Raw genomic sequence first — 16,249 nt, 5'->3', positions numbered from 1 at the left:
ATAAGACCTGCATTTCTATAGCACCTTTCACAACTTCAGAACATCTCAAGGACTTCATAGCCATTGGAATGCCACTGAAATGTAGTTATGTGCGGAATATTGAAGCCAATTTAGACAATTTAGAGGTTCCATAACAAAACATAATGAGGCAGCACAGTGTTAGCACAGTGGGTTCAATTCCCGGCCTGGGTCACTGTCTATCTGGAGTTTGCACAGTATCTGCGTAGGTTTCCCTCAGGCGTCCCAGTTTCCTCCCACACTCCAAAGATGTGTAGGTTATGTGGATTGGCCATGCTAAATTACCCTTAGCATCCCAGAAGGTGTAGGTTACAGGGGTTAGTGGGGTAGATGTGTGGAGTTGTAGGGATAAGGCCTAGTGTGGATTGTTGCTGGTGCAGATTCTATAGGCCAACTGGCCTCCTTCTGTACAGTTGGGATTCTATGATCAGATAATCTGCTTTTATTAAGGGATAAATATTGGCCAGATCTGATAACCCCCAGGATTTGCATAGGGGAATCACCGATTGACCTCCCTGTAGGACTCGTAGAATACGAGTTCCCTGGAGATTGGTAATTATCTCAGTAGGTGGAGCTCATATACTGAGCCCTGTATAAAGCAAGCCCCTGAGTGAGTCCGTTATTGAACTGTCTCAGTTGGGACCAGTTTGTGTTCACCATAGGATTGTGGTTTTTGCTTTACTTTATTTTGTGCAATAAAGCCCTGTTCCTTTATAGCTGACTCCTGGAGTTATTATACCAGGACACCAGGGAAAATTCCCCTCCTATTTTTGAAGTAGTGCCATGGGATCTTACACATCCACCAGAAGGCAGACAGTTCAATGCTTCATCCAAAAGACAGCAACAGTGCAGCATTCCCTTTGTCCTGACACCAGAGTGTTAACCTAGATTGAATGTACCAGTGTCTGGAGTGGGACTTGAACCCATAGCTTTCTGGCTCACAGACGAGAGTGCTACCCACTAAGCTAAAGCTGGTACCTCACTGGCAAGAAAAGAACTGCTACTGGCATCTTTTCAATTGATGGGGATGTTCTTGTAATTATTTTCCCCCATTCTTTGGTCTTCTCATGCACATCACACCATCCTTTCCCTCAATGACAAGCTGCAGAAAAGATAACTTTCTCCCATCTCTCGGTGACAAGCAAATGGACATGAAGAATTTGAAAACACTGGTTGGCCATTTTATTTTCTCTTGACAGAGTGAATGGTCTTCTGTCTACAACCTCCATTGGCCAGCCAAGTTGGATATTTTGCTAGAACTGAACCACTCAAGTCGAGGAGTTCCAATTAGTTTCGACAATTCTGGACAAGAAAAGGGAACAATGCATCAGGGTTCCACTGAGATTCCTGCTTTCAGCTTCAATGTATCAATAAGTTTACTGACATCCACTATTGTCCAGCTTCACACATGGGAGACCAGCCAAACAGATTCATGGATTTGTAGAGACATGCAACATGGAAACAGGCCCTTCGGCCCAACTCGTCCATACCGACCAGGTTTCCTAAACTGAACTAGTACCATTTGCCAGCATTTGGCTCATATCCCTCTAAATCTTTCCTTCCCATGCATGGTACCTATTGAAATGCCTTTTAAATATTATAATTGTACCCATCTCTACCAACTCCTTGGCAGCTCATTCCATATCTGCAGCACCCTCGGTGTGAAAAACTCGCCTCTCGGGTCCTTTTTAAATCTTTCCCTTCCCCATTTGGCGCTCAGCCAAATCTCCATTCACTGCAGCGGGACTGGAGAATCTCAGCCACGAGGTCGGAGAATTCCGGCTCTGATATCTGTGCCATATAAAGTACAACAGGCTAAAAGGCCTGTGAACCCAAAACCTTTGTGTTTGCAATTCACATAATTCTAGAATAGGATATAACAAAAACCCAGATGTTGCTTCAGATGTAAAAAAGTTTAATGATGCCAAAAATCTACCTTGCAGAGCAGTTGAAATGGTGACTTACTGACAACTATGTGCAGAATGAAACAATCCAATCAAGCAGCTATTTCATGGCAACAGGTCATCAGTGAGACAGAGGATAGGTCAGTACCGATGCTCCATAGCAGTGTCACGTATCAGTATAATTCCTCAAGGAGATCGTTCAACTTGGATAACGCTGGAAGAGTGAACTCCAGGAGAGAATGGAGGACTTCAGTAAAGCCAACAGATCAGGGGCTTTATCCAATTCTATTTGGAATTCTTTATCCAGAGAGCCAATGGGTATATTCAAGCCCAAGATCGATAAATATCCAAGCCCTAAGGTAATCAAGGTGTAATGACTTTAATCAAGCACTTGAGGGCCTGTTGGAATATGAACTCCCAGGAGGGCAATGGATATGCTTGAGTGTTTATTTTTGTTGTGAACAGTTTGCTGTGTTGTATTGATGTTTGTAGATTTGTAAATTATAATTTGTAAATTATGAGGTGTATTTAGAGGGCAATGCCTTGGAAAACTATAACCCACAATGAAACCTTCCTAAATAGAAGATTGTAGGTTATTAATAAATAGATGGTGTTAGCCATTGGTAATGTATCTTTCATTTTTGTATTTTGAATATTTATAACTGCTTTTGTCATAACGTATTTGTAATAAACAAAATAAATCCCTGATTAAGGGTTAATTTGATGGGCCAATCTGGGAGCCTCTTGCTTTGTATTTAACCAGGCGTGCCAGTTCCTCTGGGACTCTAGATATAGACCATTAACTGATAGCACTCTGTATGCTGTTGTCAGAACTGTTATTAAAGGGATTTTGGTGATAGGACTGCTGGACTTATTACACAAGGTACTTGGGGAAGGAAAGAAAGAATTAAAGAACTAAGATAGTACGAAGAAAAATACAGCACAGGAACAGGCCCTTCGGCCCTCCAAGCCCATGCCAATCATGATGCCCTAATTAAACTAAAAAAAACCTTTTGCCCTTCCTTGGTCCGTATACCAGAAGAAATTCAGCAAATGTCTTATTGAATGAGGGTAAAGTTCATAACGCCTACTTCTGCTCCTACTTTTAAAATATAAGATAAAAAATATTTAGATAGGGAAACATCAGGAAACTGGAGTCCAATTCTTTTTTTTGGGAAATGGGAGCTGTGTTGACTTCTGACTGGGTGTTCACACTATTACTCCAACCCTCTCGTAATAAAAGTTAACATACACCCACCATCCTAATTGCTTGCTGACAGTCGGTGATTCATACACCCAGGGCTTCCTCTGAAAAGCAGTATCTCTTATCATTTGAAACACAAACTGCTTTCCTGTTTTTCCTTTCCAAATGAATAACTTTGCGCTCTGTGGTGATTGTCCCTTTAAGGGCAACACTGCAGAGTAAGGGTCACATGGGCTGTCTTGCCCTTAAAGGGACAATCGCTACACTTCCCACATTATTAAATTCCGTTCACCATGTCCTTGGTCTCCTCAATGAGCCTGTCTATATCTCTTCAGAGTTCACATTCTTACAACTTTGTATCATCAATAAACTTGGATACATTACATCTAAAATATTGAAATAGATTATAAATCACAGAATCCTGACAGTGCAGGAGGAGGCCATTCAGCCCATCAAGTCTGCACTGACACCAATCCTACCCTATCCCCATAGCCCACGTATTTACCCTGAAAGCCTCCTTGCCACCAAGGGGCAATTTAGCATGGCCAATCAGCCTAACCCACACATCATGGGAGGAAATCGGAGTACCCAGAGGAAACCCACGCCGACATGAGGAGAACATGCAAACCTCACAGAAACAGTGACCCCCAGGGCCAGGATCGAACCCGGGTCCCTGGCACCGTGAGGCAGCAGTGCTAACCACTGTGGCGCCGTGCTCAAATTTTAACAGCGCTCTGATTATTTCACCTCCTCCTACATGATAGTTTGTTTCTGAAAATCAAGATTCGAGAAGTATAAATGGCATCAAGAGAGGGAGGAAATTTAACAAATTGGATAAATTATTATCAGGCTTAGGTTTAAAAATCAGCAAATTGAGGAAGATGTGAGACCGACAACCAGTTCCAGGAAAGGAAATCATTAAACCCAAATTCATGTAATACATGTTGTTGAAGAGGACGTACTCTACAGTACAGAGTCTTACCGCAGGAAGTGGATGAGGTCAGTACTGACCACAGTATTATTGATAAGAACACACACACACAATATAGTCAGCTGATAGTACGTTTAATCATCTACTCACCTGTCTAACAAAGCTGTTGGATGTTGTATCTGAGGATGTGCTACCATCGGAACGCTTGAATCGACTCTTCCTTTTGGCGTACTTTCCCTTTGGAGCGAAAAAGAAGAAAAATAAGTTAAAAGATTTGTGACAAATCGATGCCTAATTCTTTAAAAGTGGATCTTGTAACCTTGAAGTTTTCTCAATGATTCACTTGGTATACATTCCGCCCAATGTTTGTCTGAGATGTACGGAATAAGAAGGTCGGGTGTTTGACCCTCTGGGGAGATTTTACAGGCTCAGTCATCCTGAAACTAAAATCCCACCCAAAGTCAACGGAGCTTTCCATGTTCCTGCTCCGATTCCCATGGTAGGCGGGCCAGTAAAGGTCCAGCCTTTGTCTCTTCTTCAATTAACAGAGCTGTTGATTGGGGTGCTGCAGTTATCCTCAATCTCCCGCAAATATGTGAAGGGAATATTGGAGCCAGAGTTTCCATTCCTGATTGTCCACCGGTAATCCCTCTCAGCAAGTGTTTGAGTTTGGACAACCAGCCACAATGTACATCTGCACAGCAGGTAGAATCTGCCACCACTGACAGCACAGAGATAATGACCAGTTTAGGTTGTTGGTTGAGGGATGAATGTTGGTCAGGACAGCACTGGGGGAACACAGGAAAAGGGTGGGGAAAGTGGGATTAACTGGATTGCACATTGATAGAGGCAACACAAACTCAGTGGGCTGAATGGCCTTCATCTGTACTCTGACCTTTTTTGATTCAGTGAATTGCTTTGCTCACAGACTGGTTATCATCAATTATTGAAATGATAAAATGGGAAACAGCCAGCTTTGAAAATGCACAATTTTTTGCATAATAGTTTGTTAACTTTCTGTGTAACAAAATTTCAATCCTTTCTTGACTGTAGAAATTTAAACCTTTAACAAGCTGTGATAATAGTGAAAGACCAAAGTTACTGGATCAAGCTACCTCGCTGCAGGAACATTTTCATAGCTCCTGTTTCCACAACAGAGCAAACCACAAACACTTACTTAACAATGAATAGAAATAAAATGTGACTTCATAAACAGTGTGTCAAACATAACTCACACAGAGAGAAACAAAGCTGCAGTAACCAATTCAGCGACTCAGTAGTTGGGGTAGATATAGTAGGTGGGATTTTCCAGTCTCATCGCGGTGTGTTTACCAGCGGTGGGGGTGGTTCGCCACCTGCAGGATCTTCCGGTCCCAACAATGACGATGGCGTTTTGCCTGTCCCGATGCCAGGGAGCCCGCCATGGTGGAGGGTCGCCTTCAGCCAGTGAAAAGGGCCAGAGGGTTCTGCCCAATATAGAATCATAGAACCCTACAGTGCAGAAAGAGGCCCTTCGGCCCATCGAGTCTGCACCAACCACGAGTCTTTTTTTATTCATTCTTGGGACATGGAGGTCGTTGGCTGGCCAGCATTTATTGCCCACTCCTAGGTGGTGGTGAGCCGCCTTCTTGAATCGCTGCAGTCCGTGCACTGCGGATTAACCCGTAATGCCATCAGCGAGAGAATTCCAGGATTTTGACCCAGTGACTGCAAAGGAACAGTGATATATTTCCAAGTCAGGATGGTGAGTGGCTTGGAGGGGAACTTGCAGGTGGTGGTGTTCCCATGTAACTGCTGCTCTTGTCTTTTGAGGTGGAAGTGGGTTTGGAAGATGCTGCCTAAGGATCTTTGATGAATTTCTGCAGTGCATCCTGTAGATGGTACACACTGCTGCTACTGAGCATCGGTGGTGGAGGAAGTGGATGTGTGCCAACCAAGCGGGCTGCTTTGTCCTGGATGGTGTTAAGTTCCTTCAGTCTTGTTGGAGCTGCACCCATCCAGACAAGTGTGGAGTATTCCATCACACTCCTGACTTGTGCCTTGTAGACGGTGGACGGGCTTTGTGCACGTGTATTCTGAAAATCATGATTTGAATATTGTTCCTACACAAAGTGGGCTCTGCCGTACACTCATTGGAAAGTGAATGCGCAACTTGGAAGTTCTCTTTGCCTGGATGGTGAAGATGGGAAAGGAGTGGGGTATGGCAGGGGTGGGCGAACTCCCACAGGCGTGGCAGGGTTGGTGGTCGCCGTGAATGCGAAGGAACAGGGGGTGGGTTGTCATCCTTGTTTTCATTTTTATTAAATTGGGAGCCCTTTAGAAAAGGTGTCCTGATCTCTTGAAGGTTGAGATTGCTGGCGGGGTGGCTCGTGTGGACATCATAAAACTGAGTTTCAAAAAAATACAGCAGGAACAGCTGACGGTGGAGCTGGCAGGAAACACATGGCCTTTCCTGCCTAAGTTGACACTTTGAATATTCCGCCCAATGCTTTTAATGTAATAAAATGTCCCAAGATGCTTCACAGGAGAATTACAAATCAAAACGTGACACCAAATCACACCAGAAATTTGCAGACAATGATCAAAAACCTCGGTCAAAGAGGCCCATTCTAAAGAGAGCCTTAAAGGAGCAAAGAGAGATCAAGCAACAGCGAGATTCAGACAGGAATTTCCAGAGCTCACAGCCAATGGAGGAGCAATTAGAATTGCGGATAGAACTTTAAGAGGCTAGAAGGTCCACTGGGTGGCATGGTGGCAGAGTGGTTAGCACTGCTGCCTCACAGCACCAAGGGCCCGGGTTCGATTCCCGGCTTGGATCACTGTCTGTGTGGGAGTTTGCATGTTCTCCCTGTGTCTGCGGGAGTTTCCTCCGGGCGCTCCAGTTTCTTCCCACAGCCCAAAGATGTGCAGGTAAGGTGGAATGGCCATGCTAAATTGCCCCTTTAGTGTCAGGGGGATTAGTTAGGATAAATGCATGGGGTCATGGGGATAGGGCCTGGGTGGACTGTGGTCAGTTCAGACTCAGTGGGCTGAATGGCCTACTCCTGCACTGTAGGATTCTAAGATTCAATGAAATCAAGAGGCCAAAATTATACGAGCATAGGTACCTTGGAGGGTTGTGAAATGGGAGGAGATTACAAGGATAGCGGGGCTGAGACTGTACAGGTTTTTGGAAACATGGATAAGAAGTTCAAAATTAAGGTTTTGCTTAACTGGGAGCCAAGTTAATTCACTAAGCACAGAACTTTTTCATCCTTTCACGGGATATGGGAGTTAGGGGCCAGGCCAGCATTTACTGATTATTACTAATTGCCCTTGAGAAGGTGGCGAGCTGCCTTTTGGAATCACTGCAGTCCCTGAGGTGTAAGTACATCCACAGTGCTGTTAGAGAGGGAGTTCCAGTATTTTGACCCAGCAACAGTGAAGGAACAGCCAATACATTTCCAAGTCAGGATGGTGTGTGGCTTGGAGGGGAACTTCCTGGTATTGGAGTTCCCAAGCATCAGCTGCTCTTGCCCTTCTAGATAGTAGTGACCATGGGTTTGGAAGGTGCCTTCTAAGGAGCCTTTGTGAGTTGCTGCAGTGCAACTTGTAGATGGTACATGGCTCCACTGGCACATGGCAGCACAATGGTTAGCATTGCTGCCTCACAGCACCAGGAACCTGGGTTCAATTCCGGCCTCGGGTCACTGACTGTGCGGAGTCTGCGCATTCACCCCGTGTCTGAATGGGTTTCCTCCGAGTGCTCCAGTATCCTCCCACAGGCCAAAGATGTGTGGGTTAGGTTGATTCGCCATGCTAAATTGGCCCTACTGTCAGGGGGTTAGCAGGGTAAGCATGTAGGGTTGTAGAAGTGGGGTCTGAATGGGATTGTGGTTTTGCAGTCTCGATGGACTGAATGGCCTCCTTCTGCACAATAGGGATTCTATGATTGATGTTGGAGGGAGTGAATGTTTAAGTTGGTGGATTGCATGCCAATGAAATGTGCTGCTTTGCCCTGAATGGCGCTGAGCACCTTGAGTGTTGTTGGAGCTGTACTCATCCAGGAAAGCGGAGAGCATTTCCAACACAATCCTGATTTGTGCCTTGTAGATGGAGAAAAGGTTTTGGAGAGTCAGGGGATAAGTTACTTGGGCAATGGGCAAATAGGATTTGGTGCAGATTTAAGGAATGGGCAGCAGAGTTTTAGACAATGATTAGCTTGAACAAGGTTGGGAGGCCAGTCAGGTGTGCAATAGGCTACTCAGGTCTTGTGAAGCTAACAAAGGTATGGATGAGGTTTTCTGCAGCAGGGCCAAAGTTGGACAATCTTCCGGAGGTGGAAATAGACAATAAGAGTGATTGCTCTGCTAATATGTGGTTCAAAGTCCATCCCAGGACAAAAATTGGCACCAAGCTTGTGAAAGGGCCGTTTCAGCATCAGATAATTGCCATGGGGAGGGATGGAGTTGGTCGCAGGGGAATTTGCAATGGAGACAAGCCAATGGCTTCAGCTTGCCAGTATTTAACTGGAGACTATTTCCGCTCACCCAGTGCTGGATTTCCAACAAGCAGTCTGAAAAATTAGAGACAGCGGAAAGGTCACCACATTTGAGGCGGACTGAAGTAATAAAAAATGTTCTATCGGAAAAATGTTGGTGATGCTTGTGGAATATTTAATGAAGTTGTGAATAATAATGCAACAAAATAAATTTGTGTTTAAATTGTGTCTCAGCCTGTTTGACAAGGACAAGTGCGTTTTTTGACATAGTTTGGTTCCAGTGTCCAAGTTTTGTGGCATTTTCTTCGTCCTTGGAGATTTATGATAAGCGAGAGATCCAGGGTTGAGAATGGAAGGTTTTTTTTATGATTTGAATTGTACAAAGATGTGTGGGTTAGGTAGATTGGCCGTGCTAAATTGCTCCTTAGTGTCCAAAGATGCGACGGTTAGATGGATTAGACACGGAAAATGTGTGGGTTACTGGAATAGGATGGAGAGTGGACCTGGGTAAGGTACTCTATTAGAGAGTCAGTGCAGACTAGATGGGCTGAATGGCCTTTAATGCACTGTAGGGATTCTATCAGATTCTATGCTGAGATCATAGGATCCCTACAGTGCGGAAGGAGGCTATTCAGCCCATCAAGTCTGCACTGACCACAATCCCACTCAGGCCCTATCCCCTTAACCCCACGTATTTACCCTGCCAGTCCCCCTAACCTACACACCTTTGGACACTAAGGGACAATTTAGCATGGAGAATCAGCCTAACCCGCACATCCTTGGAGTGTGGGAGGAAACCGGAGCACCCGGAGGAAACCCATACAGACATGAGGAGAACATGCAAACTCCACATAGATAGTCACTCAAGGCAGGAATTAAACCCGTTCCCTGGCCAAGTGAGGCAGCAGCGCTAACCACTGTGCCACTGTGCTGAATCAAGAAATTTTGAGAACTTTTTTTTTAACTTGATGGTGACACTTAAGTTGAATTCCTTAGAAACACAAAAAGCGCTAATCTGATAGTCAAAGCCTCCATTGAAATCTACACAAGTGTTGAGTCAACAGCTAATTACATTTTTCTGTCAAACGAACAGAATCAGGTAGCTAAAGACACCTTAAAGAAGCTCAATTAGTGATAAAGGCTCGAATTAAATGCAAATCTAGGCCTCAATTTCAAGTTGACCTTAATTTAATTAAAAAACAGCAATGGGAGGGTGCTTTGACAAATTTAAGAGCAGGTTCAAATTTAATTTCAACACCAAAGTGGAAAGTTGGTGAAGAGCCAGATTTGCTCTTTGGCCCTGAACTGAAGGATGAAATTGTGTTGTTAACAGTTGATATTTTGCCTGGATTCAGTGGGAAGCCCTTTCTTAATTAAAACTGTTAAAAAAAAAGACACTTTGATAAGGTTAAATTCATGATTCTTTGATTCCTCGACCAATGTTTTACATCCAAGACCACGATGTGACCACTTCCAAGTTCAGATAGAGGTTGGTTCCAGTTGCCTGCACCCTTTCCATTTGCCCTGTTGGAGTTTTGTAAGTGTTTTCAGAACAGAAATGGAGTGAATGGAGGACTGGAAACCAGCAAGGAACAGTCAAAGCAATGATTAATGATAAATGCATGTTCAAATGCAACAAGATCCGGACAATGTCCAGGCTTGGGCTGATAAGCGCCAAGTAACATTCACGCCACACAAATGCTAGGCAATGACCATCACCAGTAAGAGACACTCTAACCACCGTCCCTTGATATTTAATGATGTAACCATCACTGAATAGCCCACATTCTTGAGATTACCATTGACCAGAAACTCAACTGGACTCACCACATAAACAGAATGGCTACAAGAGCAGGTTAGAGGCCAGGAATACTGCAGTGAGTAACTCACCTCCTGACTCTCCAAAACCTATCCACCATCAACAAGACAAAAATCAGAAGTGTGATAGAACACATCCTACTTGCTTGGATGGGTGAAGCTCCAACAACATTCGAGTCTCTTGACACCATTCAGGACAAAGCAGCCCGCTTGATTGGCATCACGTCCACAAACATTCAATCCCTCCACCACTGACGGTCAGTAGCGGCAATGTGTACCAACTACAAGATGTACTGCAGCAATTCACTAAAGATCCTTAGACATCACCTTCCAAACCCACAACCACTTCCATCTAGAAGGACAAGGGCAGCAGATACCTGGGGACACCACCACCTGCAAATTCCCCTCCAAGCCACTCACCATCCTGACTTGGAAATATATCACCGTTCCTTCACAGTCTCTGGGTCAAAATCCCGGAATTCCCTCCCTAATGGCATTATGGGTCAACCCACAGCACACGGACTGCAGCGATTCAAGGAGGCAGCTCACCATCACCTTCTCAAGGGCAACTAGAGATGGGCAATAAATGCTGGCCCAGCCAGCGATGCCCATGTCCCACAAATGAGTAAAAAAAAACTGCGGATGCTGGAATCTGAAACGAAAACAGAAAATGCTGGAAAACCTCAGCAGGTCTGACAGCATCTGTGGTGAGAGAGAATGGACCCAATGTTTCAAGTCTGGATGACCCTTCATCAGAGCTAAAGACAAAGAAAATAGGATGAGATTTATACTGTAACTGGGGTGGGGGATGTTGTGTAATTGATCAAGAAGTCACGCACAAAGGGAACGTAAATGGTGGTCATAAAGACTAGGAATGGTGCTAATAGCGTCCATTGAGAGGTCAGAATGTATAAATGGTTAATGATGCCTGACAATTAATGATGCCTGAAGTTCCTCTGAGTATCTGTAATCAAAGAATGTAAGGCACAGCTAGTGGAAGATAAAAGGGAGAGTTCTGCAGCCACAGGAGATATTCAGATGAATGTGAGGTGAGCGTGGTGGGTGTTCTGTCTGTTCGGTAATATATATCCAATTGTGGGGGAAGGGAGAGGATGGGGAGGGAGAGGATGGGGAGGAAAGGGGTGGGGAGGGAGAGGATGGGGAGGAAGAGGGTGGGGAGAAGGATGGGGGGAGTTCATTGCCTGCAGGGACATTTCCCCAAATTGCAAGTTCTCTTTCTAAATTCCAGTTCATGCATTTCTTGCTATCATCAACAAAAATTCAGAAAGGTCTTTTCTCCAAACGTTTCCTGGAAGCATCTATGAAAGTTGTCGAAGGTGCATTGGGGTTAGAATTGGTGAAATACGTCTTCTTGCATTGAAAAATGAAATCGATAGAAACTTATAAAATTCTAACAGGGTTAGACAAGGTAGATTCAGAAAGAATGGTCCCAATTTTTTATGGAGTCCAGAACTAGGGGTCATAGTTTGAGGATAAGAGGTAAATTTTAGGACTGAGATGAGGAGACATTTCTTCACCCAGAGGATGGTGAATGTGTGGAATTCATTATGACAGAAAGTAGCTGAGACCAAAATGTTGTGTGATTTCAAGAAGAAATTAGATATAGTTCCTGGGGCTAAAGGGGTCATGGGAAATGGGGGGGATCAGGGTATTGAATTCGATGATCGGCCATGATCAAACGGAATGGCAGAGCAGGCTGAAGGGCTAAATGGCCTCCTCCTGCTTCTGGTTTCTATGTGTGTATCATCTAGAAGATGTACTGCGTCAACTTGGCAAAGCTTCTTCAGCAGCACCTGCCAAACCTGAGGCCCAACCACCTTGAAGGACAAGGGCAGCAGGCACGTGGAGACAAGGCAGGTCCAAATCGCACAACCTTCTGATTTGGAAAGATCATCTCTGTAAGCTCAACATTTTATGAGCTCAGAACCTCGTGTCACTAAGGGTTTGCCCTTCACCACACAGACTGTAGTGGTTCACCAACCACTACCTCAGCATAAGTGCTGACCATGGCACCAATATCCAAGTCCCATAATGCCTACCTGGCATGGGAAAAACAAGACTATACCATCTGGCATTGACAGCAATCTGCCCAATCCTGGGATAGCCCCTGTGCAATAGAGTCTGCATAGAATCCCTATAGTGCAGGTCATTTGGTCCATCGAGCCTGCACTGACAACAATCCCATACAGGCTTTATCCCTGTAATCCCATATATTTACCCTGCTAGTCCCTCTGACACTAAGGGACAATTTAGCATGGCCAATCAGCCTAACCTGCACATCTCTGGGAGGAAACCGGAGCACCCGGAGGAAACCCATGCAGACATGGGGAGAATGTGCAAACCCCACACAGCCAGTGACACAAGGCCAGAATTGAACCCGGGTCCCTGGTACTTGAGGCAGCAGTGCTAACCACTGTGCCACTGTGCCACCCCAAACAAATCAGATTTATTATCAGTACTGATTCATTACCATTCAAGGAGGAATGGAAAAGATGGGCCAATATATCTGCAGTCATGATGATAAATCCTTTATAACAGAATTGATATGAATAGAAAGCCAACACTGAAACCTGAATCCCATTTAGTTTTGCCTATAGCTGGCCATCCTGCAGCAATGACAAGTGTTTAATATTGGCTCGTGTTTATGAATGTAGGCTGGAGGGCAGAATGCATTCAGACTGGGAATTTCCTGCAGTATTAGGCTATTGCTCACAGCTTGAAGATGGATCTCTCCTGGATAATTTCAGCTTCAAGTTTCAGCTGTGACATAGCAGAGAAGGGTTGAAAAATCATCCCAATAATCTTATACCTGCTGTGCTGCACTGGATGCCACCTGACACACTTGGTTAATGCGATCTTAAATTCCTTATTGTAATGAGCTCCATAACCGACTCCCAACCCCGTAATATCACCCAGGGTGGCACAGTTGGTTAGCACTGCTGCTGCACAGTGCCAAGGACCCGGGTACGTTTCCCAGCTTGGGTCACTGTCTGTGCGGAGTCTGCATGTTCTCCCCATTTCTGCATGGGTTTCCTCCAGGTGCTCCGGTCTCCTCTCACAGTCTGAAAGACGTGCTGGTTTGACGCATTGGCCATGCTAAATTCTCCCTGAGCGTACCCAAACAGGTGCTGCAGTGTGGCAACTAGGGGATTTTCACAGTAACTTCATTGCAGTGTTAATATAAGTCTACTTGTGACACCAATATATAAACTTTAAACTGCTCAGCACGTCTGTTGCTGAAGCCTTCATCAATAGCTTTATTACTTCTGGACTCAACTATTCCCCAACACACGCCTGACCAGATTCCCATCCAAACATCTGCTGCCCACATTGTAACTCGCACCAAGTCCTGTCAATCTATTCCCCGCAGGCCAGTTACTCACACTGGCTCCCAGTTTCACCATGCCGCAGTTTGGAATTTCCCTTCCTTGTTGCATTGGTGGTTGTGTCTTCAGCTGTTGAGACTCCACACCGGGAAATTTAATCCCTAAACTTCTCTGGAGAAGGGAATAGAATGCTATGAGGCTGAGATTAGATGCAGGAAGGTGGGAGAAGGCTCCTGTGGAAGACAGCCCCAGTCAGACCAAATGGCCAGTTTCTGTGCAGTCATTTCTCTGTAATCCCATGTCAACACTTCCCACGTTCCTGTCATTCTTCTCCTCATGAAGGACTTTGTTAGTGTGTAAAGAGGAACGGTTTCCATTGGCAAGAGCCTCAATAATCAGAGGTGATTAGCAAAAAGAAGCAGCGGGGAGATAAGGAGGATTTTCCTTTTTGATGCAATGACTTGGGGCATCACGGTGGCACAGTGGTTAGCACTGCTGCCTTACAGCTCCAAGAACCTGGGTTTAATTCTGTTCTTGGATCACTGTGTGGAGTCTGCACATTCTCCCTGTGTCTGACTGGGTTTGCTCCCGTTTCCTCCCACAGTCAAAAGGTGTGCTGGTTAGTTGCAATGACCATGGTAAATTCTCCCTCAGTGTACCCAAACAGGTGTCAGAGTGTGGCGACTAGGGGATTTTAACAGTAACTTCAATGCAGTGTTAATATAAGCCTACTTGTGACATTAGTAAATAAACTTTGAACTTGTTATGATCTGGAATGTGCTGCCTGATGGGTGGTGGAAACAGAATCCATAGTACTTTTCACAAGAGAATTGGATAAATTCTTGAAAGATAAAAATTTGCAGGGCTATGGGGCTAACAACAGTGGAGTGGAACGATTTGGATAGCTCTTTCAAAGAGCTAGTACAGACAAAATGGACCAAACTGTCTCCCTTCCCTCCGAGCTGTGTGTTTTAATGGAAGTTGTTGATCCACTCTAGAATACAATGTTATCCTCGGCTAGTGGCCGCTGATGCACAATTTCCAGCAGGAGCCAGCCTGTAGGAATCAGGAATACCCACCCCCACTGACGCCATCTCCTCCTTGGGTACACAGTCACCAGTCAGTTGCAGCACTCTCACTGTCTCAGCCAAATCAGCTAATACAGCACAGGTCAGGGTTCAAAGCTTTTGCATTGCCAGTGAACTTGTGCTGTGCTGAGATTGAAATTGTACAGTGTATTTAAACAAGCATGCATTAGTGACTATAATCAAGATCCTTCACTTCTTGCTTATTTTATTCCTCACTAAACAACTTTTATGTGCCTTTTATATTTGAAAAAGAGACGAGAAGTTTAGACGGTTCATCGTTATTTCACAAATATAGCAGTCAAGGGCCTCAAGGCAGCTTTGAAGCTGAACTGGATAAAATCATAAGAGGAGCAGGAGTAGGCCATCCAGCCCTTCGAGCCTGCCCCGCCACTCAATAAGATCATGGCTGATCTGTTGTGGCTCAGTTCCACTTTCCCGCCCTCTCCCCATAACCCTTAATCCCCTCTCTTATCAAGAACCCATCAACCCGCTTCTTAAAAATATTTAGCGAGGCAGCCTCCACCACTTCAACGGGCAGAGAATTCCAGAGATTCACCACCCTTTGAGTGAAGAAGTTCCTCCTCAACTCCGTTCTAAACCGCCTCCCCTTTATCTTGAGGCTGTGCCCCCTAGTCCTACTGTCTTTTTTGAGCGGGAAGAGTCTCTCCACCTCTATCCTATCCATCCCATTCATCATCTTATACGTCTCAATGAGATCTCCCCTCATTCTTCTAAACTCTAACGAGTACAAGCCTAGTTTATTCAGCCTCTCCTCATAGCTCAATCCCCTCAACTCTGGTATCAGCCTAGTAAACCTCCTCTGCACTCCCTCCAGGGCCAAAATATCCTTGCGCAGGTGCGGCGCCCAAAACTGCACACAGTACTCCAGCTGCGGCCTCACCAATGCCCTATACAGCTGCAGCAAGACCTCCCTACTTTTATATTCATGTGTTTCCCAACAGACTAGCAAAAATGGGAGAATGCCCTGTCATGAGATCACTATTTGGTCATTTTTAAAATTTATTTATTCATTCACAGGACTTGGGCGTCACTGGCTGGGGCAGCATTTATTGCCCATCCCTTGTTTGCCCTGGGTTGAACTGGGTGGTTCGCGAGGCCTTTTCAGTGGGCTGTTAAGAGCCATTGCTGTGGCTCTGGAGTCACATGTAGGCCAGACCAGGTGAGAATGGCAGATTTCCTTCCATAAAGGACATTTGTGAACCAGATAAGTTTTTCCAACAATTGACAATGAACAAAGAACAAAGAACAACACAGCACAGGAAACAGGCCCTTCGGCCCAACAAGCCCACAACGCCATTTTAACGTTCAGTGAGCGCCTCATTCCAATCCTTCTTCTACCTAAGACTTTTGCCTACGCCTCTCGGACTCCACAATAAAGGTGTGCAAATTTAGGGAATTTTATGTGTGCCAGATTGAGGGAGGTCTAATTTAGGGACAA

The 16,249-nt window shown here is 45.0% G+C and overlaps 1 protein-coding gene across 2 annotated transcripts in view; it reads right to left on the bottom strand.

Annotated features, from left to right (window-relative positions):
• The window catches only part of cacnb1 (calcium channel, voltage-dependent, beta 1 subunit), a 260,012-nt gene that overhangs the window by 225,338 nt on the left and 18,425 nt on the right, over positions 1-16,249 (bottom strand). For both annotated transcript variants that reach the window (XM_080213746.1, XM_080213747.1), the window contains exon 2: positions 4,208-4,294. In XM_080213746.1, the coding sequence (XP_080069872.1) occupies positions 4,208-4,294 (87 nt within the window). The remainder of the gene's footprint in view (positions 1-4,207; positions 4,295-16,249) is intronic.

This window comes from Carcharhinus amblyrhynchos, chromosome 27 (assembly GCF_965287045.1).
Source record: "Carcharhinus amblyrhynchos chromosome 27, sCarAmb.v2.hapA, whole genome shotgun sequence".
Classification (NCBI taxonomy): domain Eukaryota; kingdom Metazoa; phylum Chordata; class Chondrichthyes; order Carcharhiniformes; family Carcharhinidae; genus Carcharhinus; species Carcharhinus amblyrhynchos.
The sequence above is the reverse complement of the archived record's forward strand: the minus strand, read 5'-3'. Positions and strand labels throughout refer to the sequence as shown.